We start from the raw sequence: 23,660 nt of genomic DNA, 5'->3' as shown, positions 1-23,660 counted from the left end.
TGTACCTTTTCTAATCTATTTCTTCTTTGAGATACAACAACCAGAACTGCTCATAATACTCAAGCAGGCCGATGCAATATACTGCACGCGGCTGAGTGCATGGCTTTGTACGCGCGTCCAAAACCCCTCATGCAATAAGGAGATTAGCACATCCAAAATGCATGTCCAAATCAGCGCATAGCTGATAGTGCTCATCACATGCAAATTTATGTTGATGAGGCTATTAGTTATTACTCCCTGATGCAAAAAATTGGCATGCAGCAACGGCACCCATTTTAACGATGCAAATTTAATGCCTGCCCAGGAGCAGCCATTAAAGCATGTGGTGCTCAAGGGCTGATGGAAAAACCAAAAAATCCTGCTTTCTGTAATTTCTCCTATTAGTATCCTAGTGATACTAAACAGGAGGAACCACAGAAAGCAGAATTATGTCCTGCTCAAGTGCTTAATAAAAAAAAAAATCCTGCTTTCTGTAGTTCCTCATAAAAGCAGCATCCTCAAGGTCTGGCTCAATCGGTACCCTTGCCGGCAGTAAATGAAGTAGTGAATACATTAATATTAAATGTCAGGCACTTGATATTAATTTATTCACTCCTTCACTTCCTGCTGATTGGTCCTTTCGCTGTTACATGTCAGTGAAAGGACCTATCCCCTTTCAGAAGGCTTTCCTAAAGGGAATTGGTCCTTTCACTGACAAGTGTCAATGAAAAGGACCAATCAGGAAGTAAAAGAGGGAGCTCTGGCTAGGCAGTTCTAGACGCACAGCCACTTTTCCTGGGCACCCGATGCAGATTGCTAGGGACTCACAAATTACCCCTTGTGCATCCCTTTTAGTACAGCAGCTCATTTGTCTATTGCACTGAGCACCCAGAACAGGTAGATGTGCATGCGTTCAAAAAACGTGTGCTCAGTTTGGATGCATGTTTTTTACGCACTGACATTGCATCAACCTGACGGTGAGGTTGCAACATAGACTTATACAGAGGCATTAATTAGGATGTTCACAGTTTTATTCTCCATTTCTTTTCGAATAATTCCTAGTTTGCTGATTGTATTTTTGACTGCCGCTGCACAGTAAGCTAAAGATTTCAACATACTGTCCACATTAACTCCAAGATCCTTTTGCTGGGTGGTTACTCCTAAGACAGAATCAAGTGTTGTGTACATATAGTTAAGATTATTTTTCCAATGTGCATCACTTTGTACTTGTCCACATGGAATTTCATTTGTCATTTATTTATTTTTATACTCGTGACCTTCAATACAATTGCTCTATGTGACTTACAAAAAATATATACAGTATATTCAACATAAACTAATACAACAAACTAAAACAACTTACTGCAAATCTACACAAACAAAACATAAATACTTTCAACTGCATACTTTGTGAAATGAATAACCAGAGTAAAAATTAACTTTGGAGTAATCTTTTTCATTGCATGTAATCCTTGCAGTAACCCTAATGACAAGTTTCTGAACCAACTGAAGTACTTGTAACAACTTTTTTGGAAGGCCCTGATATAACACATTGCAAAGTCTAACTTGGATAGGACCAGCACTTGTGCATACGTACATAAGATTTGCCATACTGGGTCAGGCCAAAGGTACATCAAGTCCAGTATCCTGTTTCCAACAGTAGCCAATCCAGGTCACAAGTACTTGGTAGGTTCCCAAAGGGTAGATAGATTCCAAGCTGCTTATCCCAGGGATTTCTGTAACTCTACCTTAATAATGATTTATGGACTTTTCCTCCAGGAACTTGTCCAAACCTTTTTTAAACTCAGCCTCACTAATAACTTTTACCAAATCCTCTGGCAACGAATTCCAGAGCTTAATTATGCGTTAAGTAGAAAAATATTTTCTCTTATTAGTTTTAAATGTATTACCTAGTAACTACATTGTACGTCCCCTGGCCTTTGTACGCTTTGAAAGAGTAAACAACCAATTTGCATTTACCCATTCCATTCCACTCATTATTTTATAGACCTCTATCGTACCTTCCCCTCAACCATCTTTTCTCCAAGCTGAAGAGTCGTAACCTCTTTAGCCTTTCCTCTTGTTCCATTTCCTTTATTTTGGTTGCCCTTCTCTATACCTTTTCTAATTCTGCTCTATCTTTTTTGACATATGTTGACCACAACTGCACACAATATTTAAGATGAGGCTACACCATAAAGAGATACAGAGGCATTATGATAGTCTCTGTTTTATTCTCCATTCCTTTCCTACAAAAATTCATCGGCTCAACTATGAAAGATTGCTACTTTAAACTTAACACCTTAAAAAAACTCAGACCCCTCCTCTACCTTAGTGACCTCCGTACAGTTCTGCAAGCCACCATCATGTCCAAAATAGACTACGGTAATTCCCTCCTTCTTGGTCTTCCCAAAGCCACGATTTAACCTCTCCAACTGCTCCAAAACGCTGCTGCGAGAATACTCACAAATTCCTGTAAATGTGACCATATCACCCCTATACTCAAAGATCTGCATTGGCTCCCCATCCACCAATGCATAACTTACAAGACACTCACTATAATACACAAAACCCTCCACAACCAAAACATGCACTGGATGAAAGATACGATACTCCTCCACGCCTCAAACAGACCCACCACAGACCCTCATACACAGGTAATCTCCACACACCCTCCTCGAAACATGTACACCTCAAATCCACAAAAGAGCGTGCCATCTCCATCGCTGGTCCTTATTCTTGGAACTCCATGCCACCTGAACTCAGACTGGAGCAGTGTGCGCAGAAATTCAAAATAAAACTGAAAACCTGGCTATTTAAGCAACCGTTCCCTTAACCTCAGTATTCATTAACCTGTCAATCCAAGTCAGTCTGTCAACCTAACCTGCTCTTCACAGAGTCTTTCACTCCCCTCCCTTCCTCAGCCTCCCCCCAGTTAACCCTGGACACATTTCACTTGTGTAATACATCATCTATGCTTTCTGTGCTGCCCCATTCCAACCTAAAATTGGGAAACAAATTGGGTATATAAGTTTTCCATACTTTTTACATGACCCTAGCGAATTGTGTTGTTACATCTCAACTTAAGTTTGGGATATATGTTGTGTATATAAGTTTATATATTTCCTCCTTGCCTATTGCTTTCCTTCTCCTGTACCTTCTCCTTTTGCACTTCCCAGTTCCTCATTACCCTGTTTTTTGTAACTGTTCTTCTCCTTTTTCGTTCTCCCCTGTTACATGTAAACCGGCATGATGTCTCTGATGAGTGTCGGTCAAGAAAAACTTTAAATAAATAAATAAATAAGATCTAAAGTCAGAAAGAGAAAAACTGTTTCAGAGGCTGAAGTAACCACAGTTTACAGAAAGCCAGCTTGGCTACAGCACTAATCTATGGTTTTACACCACGTTTAAAGTCAAAATAATTTAGATGCTCAGTTCCTCCAGTCTTGAAAGGTCTTTCTGCAGTTCCTCAGTTTGCCTGTGTTTTAACTACTTTGAATATTTTTGTGTCACCTGCAAATTTGATCACTCATCTAACGCTCCCTTTTCTAGATCATTAATAAATAAGTTGATCACAAATCCTAGGACAGATCCCTGGAGCACTCCACCATTCATTCACCTTTCTCCCTGTCCTTTGCTTCCTATCTTTTAGCCAGTTTCTAATCCACAGTAAGACAATGCCTCCTATCCCATGGCTTTTTAGTGTTCTGGGAGTCTCCCATGAAGAACTTTATCAATTGCATTCTGAAAATCCAAATACACTATATCAATTGGCTCATCTTTATCCATATGTTTATCTATATCCGTCATATATTATTTATATGTAGTTAATTCCTCTCTGTCTACTTCCTGGCTACTTTAGCCCCCAAGTTCAATCCCCTTGTTATATGTAACTTTGCTTGTTTCGGCCTTCTTGTTTGGTTACACTTGTTAATCCCCCAAGTTCCATGTAAACCGGCCTGATATGAATCCCATTCATGAAGTCCGGTATAGAACTCAATCAATCAATCAATCAATCAAATAAATAAATAAATAAATAAATATGCTTATTTACGCCTTCAAAGAATTCTAATAAGCTAATAAGACACAATTTCCAAGTTCAATCCCCTTGTTATATGTAACTTTGCTTGTTTCGGCCTTCTTGTTTGGTTACACTTGTTAATCCCCCAAGTTCCATGTAAACCGGCCTGATATGAATCCCATTCATGAAGTCCGGTATAGAACTCAATCAATCAATCAATCAAATAAATAAATAAATAAATAAATAAATAAATAAATAAATATGCTTATTTACGCCTTCAAAGAATTCTAATAAGCTAATAAGACACAATTTCCATTTGCTAAATTCATGTTGGCTCTTCCCCATTAAGTCATGACCAGTAATTTTGTTCTTAAATATAGCTTCCATTACTTGTCCATCAAACCCAATATCCTTACCTGATGGATGCCAGTTTGAGTGGCTTGGAAGTACCCAGCAAATCCCAACAGGAAAGTCCTTTCCATATTGCTCACTCCCAGAAGTAAGCACTGGATACTCCCAAGTCTATCTGGTTAACAACTATTTATGGATCTTATCACTATTACATAGCACTGGTCAGAAAGGCTCTTGGGTCTACACACAATGGACTCAATATTCAAAAGATATTCAGGTATGTAAGTTAGCTAGATAAGACTTATGCACCTAACTTACATGGATAGTCAGCAGCACGGCTACAGTGCTGAATATCCATGTATAAATCGCTATTTAGCCAGATAAATCTTACCCGACTAAGTTAGACATGCTCTATGGCAGGTCTAATTTATCTGGTTAACTTAAATGAATAAGTAGCATCGCCCACATCTGCCAACTGCCTGCTGCAAACTTATCCAGCTAAGTGTTGACCACTGAATGCATCTGCATATTTAGCGGCCGACACTTAGACACTAGTATTCAGCATTTTTTGAATATCTGGCTCCTCACAGTTATACCTAACAAGATTCTGAACTTGTGCTTCTGGGAAATACTACACAATCGGGAAGCCCTCGTTGGCTCCTGTCTAAGTGAGATCTAATGGTCCATTTGATAAGGCACTAAGAAATTTCTATACAAACCACTTATGCGCTAAAAGGCAGACACTGGAAACGAGAGACGATTTAATAAAAGGTACAGGAGAGTCGGCGCTCCGAGTTGAGCACCCGTTCTCCTGCCACACGCCCAGGCACCTCTCCTGGGCGCACGATTCTGTATTTAAATGAGGCTGGGCGGTAATAAGGAGGCGCTATTAGCGGAAGAGGTGGCTGTCAGCGGGTCCGACAACCGACGCTTAATTTTACCGGCAACAGTTGTTGAACCCACTGACAGCCACGGGTTTGGAAAATGGATGCAGGCAAAATTGAGCATCCATTTTGAACCTGCTGACCAGCGAGCAGATTTTTTTTTTTTTTTGGTGCCTCTGACTTAATATCGCTATGATATTATATTGGAGGGTGTACAAAAAAGCAGTTTTTTCTGCTTGGCTCGGCCGCATATTATACTTTCAGTATTCTGGGTGAATAACTAATAGGCTCATCAACATGCATTTGCATGTGATGAGCGCTATTAGTTTCGGGGTGTTGGCCTTACAGTTTAAGGGGTAATAATAGCGTGTCTAAAATGCGCGGTCAAATGGGGGCTAAATGGTGTACTTGACCAAGCGCACGGTTCTGTATCGGCCTGAAACAGATTAAGAACCATCTCTGAGCAAAAGACCCTCACCGCTGTGGCCGGGAAAACAAACCAGGGTACTCACCAGTAATACCATTCTGACCAGTTTTACGCATTAGCAGGCCTCTCCTTCAGGACCTTCCTTGGCTGGCCTCCTAGTGTGCTTTTTTTTTTTTTTTTTAAACTTTATTGCCACAGTACACCTCTTCTTTTTAATTGGCTTTTTTTTTTCATAAGGAAGATGAAGGAAGCAGAGAGGGTTGGGGAATGAAGGCTAATAGCCCCAAGCCCTTTTTAGTAGGAATTGGAAGCCCTCCAGTCCAGGTACTGCTCAACATAAGTAGAGAACAAAGGTCTTTCCCTCAGAGCTGCCTTATAAATGTTTTTTGGGCTGTAACTGGACCCTGGCTATGCTCACCTCAGGAGTCACCCTTGAACAAATGTCTCTTATCCAGCTTAACCGGGCTTCAGTCCACAGTACAGAATGTTTGCATACCATTTGCTGGAGTCAGCACGGATGCATATAAGATGTCAACGAATCTTTTGATCTCTGTCTCCATCTGCTGGTCATAAGTATAATCCACTCATCTGGACTGGTCTGACTGGATGAAGATGAATGAGATATTCAGTTAATTAATACTAGGTTAATTGAAACCTACCATTATTGTGTTACCAATTTTATTAGCCTTTCTAATCTCTGTTAGCATTTCTCAGTTTGTTTCATCATCCTGTTCAGGTAGACAGTGCTATACTCCCATTGCTATACTCTTTTCCTGTCTTTTATGGGATTTCCATCCATAGAGATTGCAGAGTATAATTTGTATACTGCAGAATTTTTATCCTACTTGACTTTTTCCATCCTTAAATTTAGTGCAAGCCCCATCCCCAATCCAATCTGCCCTATCATTTCAATATATTTTGTACTCTGGTATCACAATGTCCCACTGGTTAGCCTCTTTCCATCAGGTCTCTGAGAAACCTATTATGTCTATATCTTCATTTAGTGATATGCATTCTAACTCTCCAATCTTATTTTTTTTTAGACTTCTGGCATCTGTATACAAACTACTAAAGCTAGGGTTTTTTTTTTTAATTTTTAATTTTGAAAATTATTGGATGTTCGCAAAAACCAGTACAAAGTCAAACTAGACTAACAAACATCCACAGCATCTGGTATATAAAATCCCCATCCTACCCACTTCACATACAATGATCATCCAGATAATACAATATATGCAAGGAGACAAAATACATAACAATAATGACAATCACAAGGAGACTTGTATGGTCACCTGAGCATGAATAGCAGACTTTCAAAACAGGGTACAAAGATCTGGTATAGAGAATCATGACCAGAAAAGTTACCATTTGGGTAATACAATACCCTGGAAATAAAAGGAGGATAAGACAGCCAAATAATAAGACAAGCAATGAGAAAGGCTGACTGAGCATAATACAAAATCAGGTATCTAGTCCCTGGGAACTTCTCTATCTAAGAAAAGGATCCCACATTTTATCAAAAAAAGCCAAACGATTGTGATGTAAAGCAGTTAAATGGGCCATCCAATAGTGGTTAGACAAACAGTGTTTCACATTTGAAAAGATGGTGCATTTCCAAAACAAGGCTAATTCGCTGTTATAAACACCTGCTGGCAAAATCTCTGTTGAATTTTATTAATACTCAATATTGGCAAGTTAAGCAAAGTATAGTGAGCATCATAAATATTCTCCACTCCCAGAAGACTGGATATCCAATCAGTAATTTGGTGCCAAAATGACACTACCTCTCTACAGTCCCATTAAATATGCATAAAAGTACCCACATTCCCGCAATTTCTCCAACACTGATCACTAACAGTGGGATAAATGCGATGAAGTCTAACTGAGGTTAGATACCAACGATACAGCAACTTATAACAATTCTCCTGTAGTGTGGCAGATATAGAGCATTTACTAGTACATAAATACATGGAATCCCAATCCTCCAGACTCAAGGTGTCCCCTAAGTCCTTTTCCCAAGCTCTGAGATGTGGAAAAGGATCAGTCTGGTGCCCATTAAAGAGACAACATATTTTAGAAATTAATCCTTTTAGCTGGTCAATGTGAGAACAATAGTTTTCGAACATGGACTTACTCTGTCGTATGGATAGATCTCTGTTGGGTTACTATAAAATGTCTAATCTGGGCATATTACACAAAGTTCACCCTCTCAGTTTGAGAAGTATTAATTATAAAGCCAGGACGCATAAGTGTGCCTTGGGCAAATAAATGTTCCAACTGGCATATACCATGAGCCTTCCAAACCTCAAATGCTGAAGGAGGCAAACATTGAGAAAGTTATGTTATGAAACAAATGGGTAAGATAAAAATAAGAATGATTTCCAACTAGTTTAGATTTCCATTGAGACCACACTTGTAAAGTGGTATGTAATGCAAACGGATAGCAGTTCAATGGGCGCCATGTGAAGCAGGGCTGCCAAGGAAGAGCAGATAAAGACATCGCTCCAATCACTGCTTGTTCTAATAACACCCACTGTTTTAAAGACCATTTACTATAGAGATACAGCAAGGCTCGAAGTTGGGATGATGCATAATAGCACAGTAAATTAGGCATTCTCAAACTGCCTCTCGCCCTTGGTTGAAACAGAACCATCCGAGAGACCCTGGGGTTGGGCGCTGCCTCCAAATAAAATAAAAAATCTTCTTCTGCAAAGACCCTAAAATGGCAGCAGATATAAAAAACGAGGGAGAATATTCATTTTAAAAACTACTATACGACCCAATCAAGAAAAGTTTTCCTTACTCCACTTATCCAGATCTTTAGTAATTGCCTTTACCAATGGAACATAATTTAGAGTAAATAAATCTGTAACAGAGTGACCCACATAAACCCTTAAAGAATTTAAGAGAACGTTTTGCCCATCTAAAAGGAAATTGCTAATACAGACTAGAAATAGAAGGCTCAATTAAGTTAACACTTAAAATTTCAGATTTATCAAAGTTGACCTTAAATCCAGAGACTGCACTGAACCGCCCCAATTCAGCCACTACACCACTCAGCGACTTAATACGGGTCATTTAGGGTAAACAAAATATCATCCGCAAAAAGCGAAAGCTTTGAACTAACATTACCCAAACTAACCCCAACAGTCTGGTCCGACAAATTTATTCTGATAGTCAGAGGTTCCAAAAATAGGGTAAATAATAATGGGATAAAGGGCAACCCTGTCTCGTTCCCTGCCCAATCCCAATGCAATCTCCATAACCTTCTTTGACCTTGACCCTAGCTTTGGGTGATTCATACAACTTCCCTAACCAGTGAAGAAAATAAGGACCAACATTCATTTTTTCTAATGTCTTTTACAAAAAAAGGCCAGTGTACCATATTGAATGCTTTCTCAGCATTGACAGGTAACACCACAGTAGGAATATGTTCCTTTCTGACCCACCAAAGGATATCAACAATTGTGTGGACATTATCTGCAGCCAATCTGTGAGGAATAAATCCTACCTGATCAATATAGACTAGTATGGTCATAATATTAGCCAAGTGCTCAGCTAGCACTCTAGCCAAGATCTTTAGGTCTAAGTTGATTAAACAAATCGGCCTATATGACCCGCAGAGAGTGGGGTCTCCGCCCGGGTTCACCAAAACTGAATTCCCAGCTACATCAGAAATGGCTGCAAAGGAACCCCCTTCCCAAATAAAATTAAACATGTCAGTCAGAGGTGACAACAAACTATGAGAAAATCTTTAATAGTATCCACTAGAGAACCCATCCAGTCCCGGTGATTTACCCGCCTTTAAAGTAGTAATAACTTGTAAAACCTCAGAACATATTGGCAGGTCCAAATATTGTTGTTGAGCCGAAGTTAGGGAAGTTAGAGAGACAGAATTGAGATAAATAGTAATATCACTTTCTAGTATACCTGCTTTCAGCACTATACAACGAGGTATAGAATTTGGAAAAGCAACCCCTAATGTCTGCAGATTTGGTAGCCATCTCTCCACTTGCAGTCTTAATTTTAGCTATAGAGCTCTCAGCGTGGAAAGCTTTCCGTATTCTAGCCAAATATCTACCAGTCTTATTTCCTTCCTTAAAGTACACCTGTTTAGCAATCTCAAGCTGAGAGATCAATTGTTCGTCATCCAGCGACTGAAATTCCAATCTAGCAAAAGACAACTGTTTAAAAACAGACTTGGACTGAGTCTGCATATGCATATGAGTCAACTGGGCAAGTTTGGTCATCAGCTGAGACTGCTTAAGCTCCCTTTCTTTCTTAAAATGGGTAGCATGAGAAATCAAAATACCCCACATAACTGCCTTTGAGCATTCCCAAACTATCCCCTGGGAAGTAGTGGAAGAAGCATGCATTAGAAAATACTCTTTTAACCATTCTTCCAAGGATTTAGAAAAATGTTCATCTTTCAAAAGTCTTTCATTCAGTCGCCAAAAATGTTGGCCACCATCCAAATCCTGAAAGAGAATATCTAGCCAGATAGGCGCATGATCTGACCATTAGATATTTCTAATACCCACCCCCACTACCTGATTCTGCAGCAATTTATCAACCAAGAAATAATCAATGCAGGACTAGGTCCCATGCGGTGCATAGAAGAAAGTGTAAGTGTGAGACTTAGGGTACCTCTGCCTTCAGCTATCTACACCAGACTCCATTGTGTCATTATTTGAGATAAAGATTTCCTCATCCCAGGGACTGTGAAGGAAGTCTGGAATGAATTATCTAAAAGTGGGTTTCTAGTAAAGTTAAAATCTCTACCTAAAGTTTAAAATCCCTCAGCATTCGCAAGCAAAGGTTTGTCCAGTGATTGTAGAAAGAAACCTTGACCAGTGCAGGGTGCATATAAATTAACTATTTATTTATTTTATTTAACAGTTTTTTATACCGACCTTCAAAGTAAATAACCATATCGGATCGGTTTACGTTTAACAAGGGTATAACTGGAGTAACAATTCAAGTAAACGATAGATAACAATAGGTAGGAATAAGTCAAAGTTACAATCAACAGGGAAAGAGAACTTGGAAGCTTGCAACAAGCTGGAAAGAAGATAAGGCAGGAAATAAACTAAAGTGAAGATATCTCTGCCCACTCTAGTTTTTACTAAAATATATCGATCAAAGGGGTCAGGCAACTATAAAAGCATTTCATGTGTGAAAAAGCAAGTAAGTAAGATGCCTATCCCAGTATATCTGGTTTTCCTAATACTAGTTGCTAAAAATACAATTGGGTAATCCTTAAGGGAAAGAAAATGCTCATGCCGTTTCCGCAGATGGGTTTCCTGCAGAAACACAATAGAGGCCTTATGATTGGTCACTTCTTGAAAAAGAAGCTGACACTTCCGATATGAATTAAGGCCTTTGACATTAATAAATACTAATCTGGTCGTCATGGAAGAATGTAAAAGTTGAAGTTGCCAAAAGATTTGACTACTTGCATCAGCTCACACAAGAAATCATAAATACCAGTCTCTTCAATGTATGTGCAAAACAAAATTATACAAAAAGCCTACCAACACACAGATTAATCTAACTACTCCGTCCATGCCCCATAGCAGATACACGTATTCTATCCTCTCAGCAATCAACGTCATCATCTCATACGTTTTCGATATTTCAATGTTATTATGTTCCGATGCTTCAATGTTACCATGTATCAATAATAATACACCTTAGCCTTAAGTTAAATGCCTATATGTTATAATGTCACCTTAGTTTTTAAGTTTTTTTATGTTTCGCAATGTTACAATGTATCAATAGTAAGACACCTTAGTCTTACTATTTCCAACAGTTATAATGTAAACCGATGTGATATACTCCGATGAAGGTCGGTATATAAAAACAACTAAATAAATAAAAAATAAGAAAAAAATTCCCCCCAATAATTCCTCCCTATCTAAATTATAATCTGCCTGACCTCCTGGGCAGATTCCACCTTTCCTAGGAGAAATTGCTGAAAGACCCATATGAAATCACTGCAGCCCCCCCTCCCCGATTAACTAGAAAAAGCGTCAAATAGAAAACAAAAAATTGATTATTGCTGAAACAAATTAGAAAACAACAGTATGTTATCGCACAACATGAAAACAGCCTAGAAATAGCTAGTCCCAATATCATGGCTGCAAGAACTGGACACTGGGATCACATGGCAACTGACTTTCAAAACAAGAAATCAGTAATGTCCTTCAGCCTTGATCCAACCAAGAATCCTCCGACTGGCATCGTAGCTGCTGTCCTCCCTTTGAGGCATGTTGCCATCTGGGGAATGTATCAGTCTTCGGTACGCTGGCCGCCATTTTAGGAACTTTAAAATGAACTGATAGATCCATTTGCTTGAAGGATTCTACTGCATCTGACACTGTTTTGACATGAAACGAGACTCCTTTAATTGTGAACTGTAGACCAAAAGGAAATGTCCACCGGTACTGAATATGCTCGTCCTGCAAGGACCAAGTCATCTCTCACAACTCAAAACACTTACGAAGCATAGATGGACAAAGATCATTAAAATTGCTATAGTATGACCTTCCCAGCACCAGTTGGGCTGCTTCCGCGCAGCATCGTAAATTTGAGTATTTTGAGTGAAACTGTGGAGACATACAGGGTGTTTCAAAATGATGGACCCAATTTCCAAATCAATATATTTCACGATGGGTCCATCTTTTTGAAACATCCTGTATGATATCATCTCTGGCTCAATTATCCATTTTAGGGTCAAGAGTCCTGTGAGCTCACTCAATTCGGATGAGTGAAGAGGAGCGATCAGAGGAGGAATCTCTCGATGCAGAAGTGGTACGTATAAAGGAGCAGATCTTTTCAGCAACAGCTCCAGCATCACTGTAGGCCACATCCTCTGGCACTCCTCTAATCCTTAAATTACACAGACAGTAGCGGTTTTCTAGATCCTCCAGCTTTTCAGCCAGAACAATACACTCGGCCTGTGTAGTTTTTTGTTGTGCTACTAAAGTAGCCATAGAGGCCGCATGACTGTCTAGCTCATCTATACGAGATCTGAGGGCAGCCATGTCTTCTCTCACTTCCGAGATAGAAGCTAAGAAATCCATCTTATGTTGCTTCATGTCTGCTCTCAGCTCCTCTTGCAAAGGCAATTCGCTTGTCCTGGGGCTTAATGGATTCGCCGAGGAAGCACCATCTAAATCTTGCCCCTCCAAATCAGCTGCGGCCTGACTACTCTCGTCGGCTGGAAACTCGGAAGCATGTTTGCTATAAGAAAATTGCTTTAAATCCAGCACTTTGCGTTTCGCTGCCATCTGAGTAGGTAAGGAATTGATATAAAAGTATAATCACCAGGTAAAGCAAGCTGAGAACACGGAAAAGCGATGACATAAGTAATCGGGGTGGAGGAACTCTTCCTTCATGCGTCCATCTTATTCAGTTGCATCAGAGCGCCCCCTAAAGCTAGCTTTTTTTAATCCCTCTTCACAATCTTATGATATGTTATATTTCTATATTGACTTTCTTACACACAGTCAAATCCAAAGTGGTTTACAAAAGACAAATACAAAAAATAAATAATACATAAAAAATGGATCAATAATAGAATAAAAAGCAATAAATCATAAAATATATCAAAAATACAAATCCATTAAAATACAATATTAATAGCTAGAGGACTCAATGAAAGAAATGAATGTTATTACAATTATTATAGTGTGATATTGCTACTACTCACAACTGTTTATATTTTTGTAATGAAAAGCTACAAAAAACCAATTTTTCCAAGCAAAATTTCTAATATGCTGTAACCGCTTTGACTATTCATATTATTCATAAAGGCGAGAAATAAATCAGAATAACAAACTAATAAATAAATTACATAGCAGCCATGCAACAACAATGATCAGTGAAAGGCTAATTGTTCCCATGAGTCATGGATCATGATATAGCACTGACTTGATGAAAGTACTGAATATTCCCATTACATATTTTCCATGAGAGCGAGGGAGGAATTTATACGGATTCATATATAAAAGCTTCATGACACTGACATGCCAGTCCTCTGCTTTCTACAATTCAATATTTAATACCTTAGCAAAAGTTGATCCTTTCCCCTCTGACTGGATGGTGATAGTTTGGGTTCTACGCTGAAGGATTTGATCAATATCCTCCTCACAAAACTTTGCTCCTTCATCTTCTTCATCCATCAGAGCACCATAGGCCCCTTTCCGCAGCAGATCCTCCACCTCTATTTTTGACAGCTGCTGTACCTGCACAAAAAATATTGGCAATAGCATAGTATTTAAATTACATACATTGCAATAGTTCATAAAGTGGAGGGAATTTGCAGAATACATCACTGAAATCAATGAGTTCCTCACACTTAATCAGTTAATCCCACCATTTTCACTGGATAGTGAAAAGTAGGACTTTGCTATGATAGGATGTCAGTCAACTAGCCACAAGAACTAGTCAGGTCAAAACTCTATTTGGTGGGCTGCAGTGATAAAAAAAAAATGAAGGTAGGCCAATAATAATGTACAATACCAATAAACATATTACACTTCCCCTCTCCCCAACTGCATAATTTTTATAAAGATGTTTATAAGAACCAATTAAAATAATAAGGTCAATCAACTTATTACAGAACATTAATGCTACTTGAGAAACTATTGGGCAGACCACTAAAAATGCATCATATGCCGAATGCAATTGACACACTTATGCTATAATGATCACTAGACTATTGGTTTCAGTTTCATCAACTCCAAAAGGTACTTCAGAAGAAAATCTTTCAGAGCTCTGTTATGCTGATTTTATACAGAATCTGTGAAATAAACTCAAAGAAATAGGAGTCACATCCAAGACTGAAGGAGCAGACTAGTGGTTAGAACAGCAGGCTGAGAACCAGGGTTCAAATCCTGCTGACATTTTTGTGATGGGGCAAATCACTTTAACCTTCATTGCCTCAGGTGCAAACTTAAATTACAAGTCCTTCGGGAACAGAGAAATACCCACAGTGGCTGAATGTAGCTCTCCTTAAGCTACCAATGAAAAGGCATGAACTAAATCGAAAATAAATAAACCCCAAGTCTCCTGCATCTCAGAAGTGTTTAGCTTTTTAGCCAGCTGAAGGTAAGCAATTTTCAGTGGAAATGAAGTTTTAGCACAAGGGTTCAAGAGAGATTGTTGGATGTGACATTTAGTGCCCATTTTCTTCTGTACAGGTAATACAGAGAGGGGGATTTCTACGTTGTGTTATGTACATCATGAAGAAAAAATGGTGGGCACTGTCACCACTTCCTTGGGAATATTGAGATCTGAGGTATCCAAAAATTGGAGCCTTGGAGTCTTCCTCTAAATAAAAGGTAATGGCCTCAGTCATTTAACATACTAAAAATAGAAGATTTAAAGTATATATATTTTTTTATCTTTTTTTCGATTAACCTGTTGTGGCTGTAAGGAATGTGTTACTGGGAATTTGAACCTTAGTTTCCTTTTTGCCTGATCCCTATTTATTAGGCATTTCTCTTTTCAGGGTTCCATTGATTATTGTATTCATACCAGCTGTAGTCTAAAGCGGGTGGGGGGGCAACTGAGGTTCTCAAGAATCAGCCTGCTTTTTTCAGTATATCCACAATGAATATGGAGAAATTACTACTTACCTGATAATTTCCTTTCCTCTAGTAAGAGTGGGTCAATTCCAACGAGTTGGTTATGCACCTCTGCCAGCAGATGGAGACAGAGCAAAGGCTGACCTCAGGGCCATATAGTTCTGCCCCAACATCAGCCCGCCAGTACTCTCTAGAAAAACCAAATTGTGGACAAAACTGATTATACTTGAACATTACTATTAACAACCAACCATTCAGGTTTCCCAACCAACAGGAACACTAAGCTCAACCAAAAGAAGGGACATATCTAGTAAACTAAGGGCTAAAGAAGCCACTTTTCAGTTTTCAATGAAGCACAGCAATCATACTCTGCATATCTCGCCCGAAGAAAGGCTAACCAAAAATGTAAACATTGGCAGCCAAAGGAGGTCTGGGATTGACTTGCCCCTTCTAGAGGAAAGGAAATTATCAGGTAAATAGTAATTTGTCCTTCCTCAGTGTTCGGGCAGGTCAATCCCAAAGAGTGGAATGTTCCAAAGCTAATCTCAAAAAAGGCAGGAGGCTGTCAGTGATCCAGTCAATACTGCCTGTGCAAACGCGGTGTCCTCCCTAGCCCTAATATCCAAGTGGTAATGCTTGGAGAAGGTATGCTAAGGTAACCATGTTGCCACAGCAAATTTCAGCAGGCGGCAACAAACGAAGTTCTGCTTGGATATGTATTGAAAGTGAAGTATCAGGCTAATTTGGTTTGGGGTAGTAACCGCCGTTAACAAGCAAGCTACTCCCACAATTATTTGTGAATGTAGATCCTTTCTCCCACATTTCCTCTTGCCATTGAAGCATAGAGCAATGTTGGAGTTGCATTAACCGTGTGTATGTTTAGTGAATAAGGGTAGTAGCGGTCATTCCCATAAGCCACCCCCATGCCTCTTGTCTTCATTTCATTCACATCCTCTATCCTCATGTAGAATGAGCCCCTGACGTAACAGATCCATCCAAGTTGGTTACATGAGGGGACTGTCCACCAGAGGAGTCTGGATATCAGTGAATCAGGGACTTCAAGCCCAATTCAGAGCTATTAAAAAGACGGTGCTGGTTTGGTTTACAATCTTCTGGACCAGCTTGCCTATCAAAGGCCAGGGTGGAAACGCATATAAGCAGGGTGCTGCGTGGTCACTCCTGAATGAGAGCATCTATGCCCATTGCTTTTGGGTCCCGCCTGTGACTGAAGAAGTGTGGAAGTTTCATGTTGTTGAAGGTCGCCAACAGGTCAACATCCAGTAGGCCCCAGAGGTCTACCAGGAGCTGAAAGGCCTTGCCTGCCACTCATATTCTGCTAGGTCCAAGATTCTCCTGCTGAGGAAATCAGCTCTGATAGTGTCCTTTCCAGCAATGTGAGAGGCGGATATACTTATAAGATGCTGCTCCATCCACACCATGGGCGCATCTATCTCCTCCGACACCTGTTGACTCTTGGTTCCACCCTGATGATTGACGTAAGCCACCATCGTCACATTGTCGGACATTATCCGGACCGCCCGAGTCCCTAGTTGCTCTGTGAACCACAGGCACGCTAACCGAACATGCCGCTAGTCTGTTGACATTCCACTGCTGCATTCCAGTGCCCTTGTACCACCAACTCCTGACAGTGAGACCCCCAGACCCAGAGGCCCACATCTGTTGCACTACCAACCAATCCAGCACCTTCAGGGAAATCCCCTTCCTGAGATGATCCACTTGTAACCACCAGTCCAACTGGGACCTGACCTCTAAGGGGTGGAGCAGCCTCACCTCATAGTTCTGTGACTGCTGACCCCATCAGGAAAGCAACGTGCGCTGAAGAGGGCGCATATGTGCCCTTGCCCAGGAAACAACTTCTAATACGGCAGCCATCAACCCCAGGATCTGCAGTTAAGAACATATGGTCAGATGAACAGAGTTCCACAGGGATCAAACTCATAGCATCGATGTGTGGATCTGAGCCTCTAAGCAGAAATACTCTGCCCTGCCTTGTATCGAATCGAACCCCAAGATACTCCAGGGTCTGAGACGGCTGCAAATTGGTCTTGGCAGATTCATCACCCAGCCTAGTTTCTATAGCAAGGAAACCACCCTGTGGAATGTGCAAAGACTCTCTTCCATGTTCTTGGCCTGAATCAACCAGTCATTCAGATGGGAGTGAACTAGAATGCCCTCCTTGCAGAGGGCTGCTGCTACCACCACCATGACCTTGGAAAAAGTCCTGGGTGCCATGGCTAGCCTGAAAGGCAAGGCCTAAAAGTGGTAATGACAATCCAGACCAGCAAATCGGCGACGTTCCTGATGGATGGGAATATGCAGATACGCCTCCATCAGATCCAGAGACATGAGGCACTCCTCTGCTTGTACTCAGCATTGTTATCAGAGAGATTGTTTTTCTACCGGCATAGAGTATCAGCACAATTTGAAAAGAGCAACATCCCCTGAGGAAAGACTTATGTCTGAAATGGTAGGGCAGTAAGAATTTTTAAAATCAGTGCTTGATGCTATGTTGTTGTTGATGAACATGGAAAGTTCCTTTTAAAAAAATATGCACTGTTCTGTCGAGTTGGGAAAAGAATCGGGTGACCAGAAGAAAATTTAACGATGAGGACATTTTTAATGGTGAAAAGTACAGGCACATTTTATTGCTGCATGAAAAATGTTAAAAAAAAAAAAAAAAACAACATTTGTTTTTCATAATAAATTCACATTAGCATATTGGGAAGGTGGTTAACGGTTAATGATTATAACATGCTATGGTATTGATTACCGGGTGATAATAGATACAAATTATATGAAACCACAACCCTTTCCATAAAAAAATATATTTTATTGTGATGAGGGATTCTATAGAGAAAGTATTTCTCTTTTTTGGATCTAAATTTGCTCTGGAAGATATTATTTCATAAAGGCAATCATAAGAATATAAGAAATTGCCATACTGGGTCAGACCAAAGGGCCATCAAGCCCAGCATCCTGCTTCCAACAGTGGCTAATCCAGGCTACAAGTACCTGGCAAGTACCCAAAAACTAAGTATATTCCACGTTGCCGATGCTAGTAATAGCAGTGGCCATTTTCTAAGTCAACTTGATTAATAGCAGGTAATGGACTTCTCCAAACCTTTTTTAAACCCAGTTACACTAATTGTACTAACCACATCCCCTGGCAACAAATTCCAGAATTTAATTGTGTGTTGAGTGGAAAAGGTTTTTCTCAGATTAGTTTTAAATATGCTACATGCTAACTTCATGAAGTGCCTCCTAGTCTATTTTCCGAAAGAGTAAATAACCGATTCACATTTACCCATTCTAGACCTCTCATGATTTTAAAGAACTATATCATATTCCCCCCTCAGTCATCTCTTCTCCAAGCTGAACAGCCCTAACCTCTTTAGTCTTTCCTCATAGAGGATCTGTTCCATCCCCTTTATCATTTTGGTCACTCTTCTCTGTACCTTCTCCATCGCAACAATCATATCAGAATGATTAATGTCTTCAGTATTTTGGAAACAAATTAAAAAAAAACAAACCAACATAAAAATCGAAATACATAGATAACATGTTCAAAAAGTAAGAGTTGAGTTTTGAGATTATTTGTACTGGTATTATGACAGAGTGCACTGTTTGCATTCTGAAATATGTATGACTCGTAAATGTCGGTTGACGCTCATAAGATCCAGTATGGGCTGAAACGACCCTTCCTTCTTGAGCACGACAAAATTAATGTATTTTGCTGTGATTCGGGAACAGGAATCACCATGTTCGGGTCCAACAGCCTTTGTAATGTCGCTTCCCCTCTTCTGAGGGGAGCTGCATGGAGAGACTATAAAGGCATCTAGAAGAATGCAAAGAAATTCTAGAGCATACCTCTCCCAAACCACTTCGAGAACCCACTGATCCGAAGTAATCTGGACCCCCCTGTGATAAAAACGGGCTAAGTGGCCACCTAATTCCTGTACCAACAGGTGAGCTCGCAAACCTTTATTGGGAAGACCGAGGAGCTCCACCTCTGGAGTCCACATCCTTTCGAAGCCCTCAGGGGCAAAAGGACTGAGACTGGCAGAAGGGACGAGACCTCTGGGAAGAACCTCCCCGATAAGACCGAAAACAATGGTAGTCTCGAGAGTGGGCACTCACCCGAAAATTTCAGGCAATGGGCTTCCTGTCCTCTGGCATTCAAGGGACCTGGGTCTCTCCCCATTTACTTGCCATTTTTTTCCAATTCACTGCCAAACAAAAGCGAGCCCTTGAAGGGCAGCTTGGTAAGACTGGACTTTGAAATAGTATCAGTCGACCAGTGGCGCAGCCACAGCTGCCTCCTGGCTGCATTAACCGAAGCAGTTCCTCTGGCAGCTGTGCAAACCAAATCACAGCCAGCATTCAATTCAAAAGGCAGCCCCAGTTCTACCATAGGTCCAAGATCGGACATGGCACTACCGGATTCTTGACAAAGACACAAGGTAGCCTGAGGTACCAAGGCACAACAAGAAGCAATTTGTAAGTTCGATGTCATCGCTTCAAAGGCTTGCTTTAGGATAACCTCAATTCTTTTATCCTGAGTATCCTTCTACGCCGCACCTCCCTCTACTGAGACGGTGGTGCATTTTGTGACAGAACACACCAAGGCATCCACCTTAGGGAAACGCAACTGTTCTCTTTCCTACGGATTCAAGGGGTATAAACCCACCAAGATACATCCTCCTTTAAAGGACGCCTTTGGCGCACTCCATTCCAAATCAATCAACTCCTGGATTGCATCCAGGAGGGAAAAGAAACAAGAAGCCTTGTATAATGTGACCAAAATAGAATCCTTCTTCTGCATACCCAAGGAGTCAGTCCCAGCCACTCCGAGGGTCTTCAAGTTCTGAGAGATCAAGCTCGACAACTCATCTCTATGAAAGAAACAGAGAAGAGTTCCTTATGCCTCCAAATCTGGGGGAATGTCCGTTTCCTCACCAGAAAATCCACCAACATCATCGGTATCATCTTGATCCACCTGCATTCAAGCCTTGTCAGACCGTACTGCACCAAGTCGCTTGACTGTGGAGACAGGGGAAGGAGAACTCTGAGCATATGGACCTACCCTAGAAGGTACTGCCGATTCAAAAGACCAACCCTGTAGAAATGTCTACAATCCCTGAAAGACTTCCACCCAAGAAAAGGAGGATGGGTCCATTCCAGGCCCCATAGGCCCGAACTTGACGTCCTGAGAGCCAGTGTCCCAGGAGACACCCCTGTCGTGTCACCCTCTGTCCCACTCCCCTCATTCTGATTTGTTCTGAGGAGATGGACCATCACCGGTAAAATCAGGAGGTAAATTTCCCTGAGCATCCAGGCAGCACTGGCACAGGCTTAAAGAAAGCTCTAGCTGGATGGCCCTGATGTGGCATGCAGCACAAATAGCTAAGCGCTTAGACTTCTTCGCCACAGGTGCAGACTGACAAAAGGTCACGCCTAGCATACCCATGCGTATCAGCCATGTCCAAGCACACATGTTGAGGCCGCTTGTCCAACTAGATGCCCAAACTGGGCGCCCAGTAACAACACAAAGGAAAACACCTAAGCTGGACACACAATATGTGTATTCAAAAGGAAGAATGCCCAAACAGGCCGTACAGGTGAGAATGGACATACAAATGGACGTGCAAGCGTGTGCCGATGGTCCTCAGCAAAAAGTATGTGAAATTACCCCTTGGCCTACCACACACCAAAAAAAAAAAAAAAGGGAGAAGCTTGGGAGCGGGGCCTAGCCAAACGGCTGCTTAACTCACCATGCCTGCACTACCTCCTCACCTCACAGAATTCCCAAGAGACATGAGTCAGACATCCAAAAGCCGAGGAAACAGACCCTTTCTCTTGCTTTCTTTCTTCTTTTCACTGATTTCTTTCCTTTTTTTTTTTTAATATAAAGTAAACAAACCATTACCTGAGCTCAGCCAGCCCTGGCTGAGAGCAGGAATGGGTCCTGGCTATGGGAAGAGAAGGCTAAAGCCTTTACCGCCAAGCCTCTCTCAGCCTGCAACCGCTAATTCAAATTTAGGTCCATACCACTCAAGGCTACTGGACTGAAGGCACTCTTCTGACAGAGGGACCGCTCAGTATCACCTCAGGAGTCAAGTGGTGCGTCTATTCTTTCCGATATCTCCTTTCAAACTTTTATTTTATCTTTTTTGTTGGGTTTTTTTATTCACAGGCAATCCCCCGAACGGAAATGGATGTCCATCATCTGCTGGAGACGGAGAATACTGGCAGGCTGATGTCAGGGTGGGACTATATGGCCATTAAGACAGCTTTTGCTCCGTCTCCATCTGCTGGCAGAGGTGCAGAACCCACTCATTGGGACTGACCTGCTCGAATACTGAGGAAGCAGGACATAGATTTGCATACAAAGGAGGCAGTGCATGCAAATCTATCTCATGTATATTCATTGTGGATATCCTGAAAACCAGACCTGTTTGCGGTTAATGAGGACTGGAGTTGGCCACCCCTCTTCCAAAGCAACTGGTAGCCATAGCATACACTACCTTCTGCTTTGTGGAGAGGTCATGAGATTGTTGCTGGTTTAAGCTATATTTTGTCTTTCTTTGTGTTTGAATTATGCTTGTGTTTAGCTGCCTAGTGGATTTACACTACATTTTTTCTCTCTTTTTGTTCAATACCTTCTATTTTGTAGTTCACTAAGCCTGAACCCAAAGTCTTCAGATTCCACAGATGTCAGCTTTAACATTCAAGCTTCTATATCATCCTCCAGATCAGTTCAGATGTATGCTATCCTAGCAGCAAATGGAAACAGAGAAGCAAAACTCTTCAGTGACATCATAATTGGTATAAGAAGCAGTGCAGATAGACAGGAAGATTCTGTATAGAATTCGCCACTGGAAATTTGATCCAAAATCTATTCCAACCCACTCCTCCCCAACTCCCTAAATTCTGTAGTGGGCAGGTTCTCTTTTCCTGTAAAGATCCTCATTTGCATAAAAGTAAACACACGTGCATAATCTCGCCTTTCTCTCTTAAAGTTTAGTGTTTACGGAGTCTGAAATTTTCAATTCCTGATTTTGAAAAAATAAAAAATATGCACATAGTAAACCAGCAGAGGGATGGCTCGGGGGCATACTCAGTGGAAAGAATTCCTATCATTCAGAGAATGAGTATGGACTCTGAAAGCTAGAATGGCTAACCTAGAGGAGCTGAGGCAGACAGAGAAGTATATGGATAGAACCTCCAGAGATGTAGTAGAATAGCCCACTTCCACTCTATACCTTATACTCTTTGAAGGAGCAAGGTCACCAGGAAAGAAAGCATCATTTGTCAGTGGTAGGAAGTGATCCCGTAGCTTGGACCTGCTCTTCAGGAAGTGCAAATGACCTTAAGTCCAAGGGACCAACTCCCAGGTGGCCACCATGGAATCCAGAAAATGAAAAAATATCCCAAACCGAGACAGAGAGCTTGCACCAAAGAAACAAATTAGCTATTCTTTCCTGTGACATGAAGACTCAACCCATCTTAAGATCGAAGCAAGTCCCCCAATAGTCCAGAAAGTTGTACGAAATCAGACCACCCTTTGGCATAATTCACTACCCAGCCCGTGCCTTCTATGACTTGAATCACCCTGGCTAAAGCCAGCTGGCTGTCCTAAAATTATATCACCTTTAGACAATCATCCAAATACAAAACAAACATGACACCTTCCCTTCATAAACACAATGTGATCATCATCATTGCCTTGAAAAAAGATCCTTGTTATTGAAATGGGCTCAAAAGGAAGGACTCTTAACTGGAAAAGCTTTCCTAGATTGCAAAACCAAAAGAAACCTCTGGTGATCTTCCTTGAAGGGAAAGATGATCCAGGCTTCTGAAGGGAACAGGGATGAGATGTACTCTCTTTGCCTTACTACCAACATGATTGAGTGAAGAGTTTCCATTTGAAAAAAGGGTATGCAAAAATATCTATTGAACCCACTAAGACAATTATAGTGTGGAACCACAAAGGTAGAAGAAGTCCCAACCTTAGCCCCAAGCTACCTCCCTTGGAGTGGCACCCAAAGGGAAACACCACAAGGTACTGGTAAAGTGAACAGCAAAAAACTATAAAATATTTGTTCTGCATTATGACCAGGACCCATTGGTCTGTAGTGAAATGGGTTCACTTTTGGTAACCCTTCCAGAGGAACTGCTATCTGGGACCATCAGATATGAATTGCTGTCTCTCATCAGGCCAACCCATCTCTAGAAATCTTGGCATTCCTGCTTGTTCCTCCTGCAACTCCAGTCATCCCCGTAAGACCAGAAACTCAAATAGTCTGAGAAGGCAAATGGACTATCTGCTAAGAGTTTCTGGTTTAGACTCTCCCAGGACCATAACTAAGTATCGTAAAAGTTCA

General features: G+C 41.0%; 1 protein-coding gene across 4 annotated transcripts in view; it reads right to left on the bottom strand.

The window, feature by feature from the left end:
• CHD6 (chromodomain helicase DNA binding protein 6) overlaps positions 1-23,660 on the bottom strand; it is a 586,770-nt gene that overhangs the window by 220,212 nt on the left and 342,898 nt on the right. For all 4 annotated transcript variants that reach the window (XM_029614845.1, XM_029614844.1, XM_029614846.1 and 1 more), the window contains one exon: positions 13,732-13,911. In XM_029614845.1, coding sequence (XP_029470705.1) covers positions 13,732-13,911 — 180 coding nt within the window. The remainder of the gene's footprint in view (positions 1-13,731; positions 13,912-23,660) is intronic.

Source organism: Rhinatrema bivittatum, chromosome 8 (genome assembly GCF_901001135.1).
Source record: "Rhinatrema bivittatum chromosome 8, aRhiBiv1.1, whole genome shotgun sequence".
Taxonomy (NCBI): domain Eukaryota; kingdom Metazoa; phylum Chordata; class Amphibia; order Gymnophiona; family Rhinatrematidae; genus Rhinatrema; species Rhinatrema bivittatum.
Note: the sequence above shows the minus strand (reverse complement) of the source record. Positions and strands in the feature narration are given on the sequence as shown.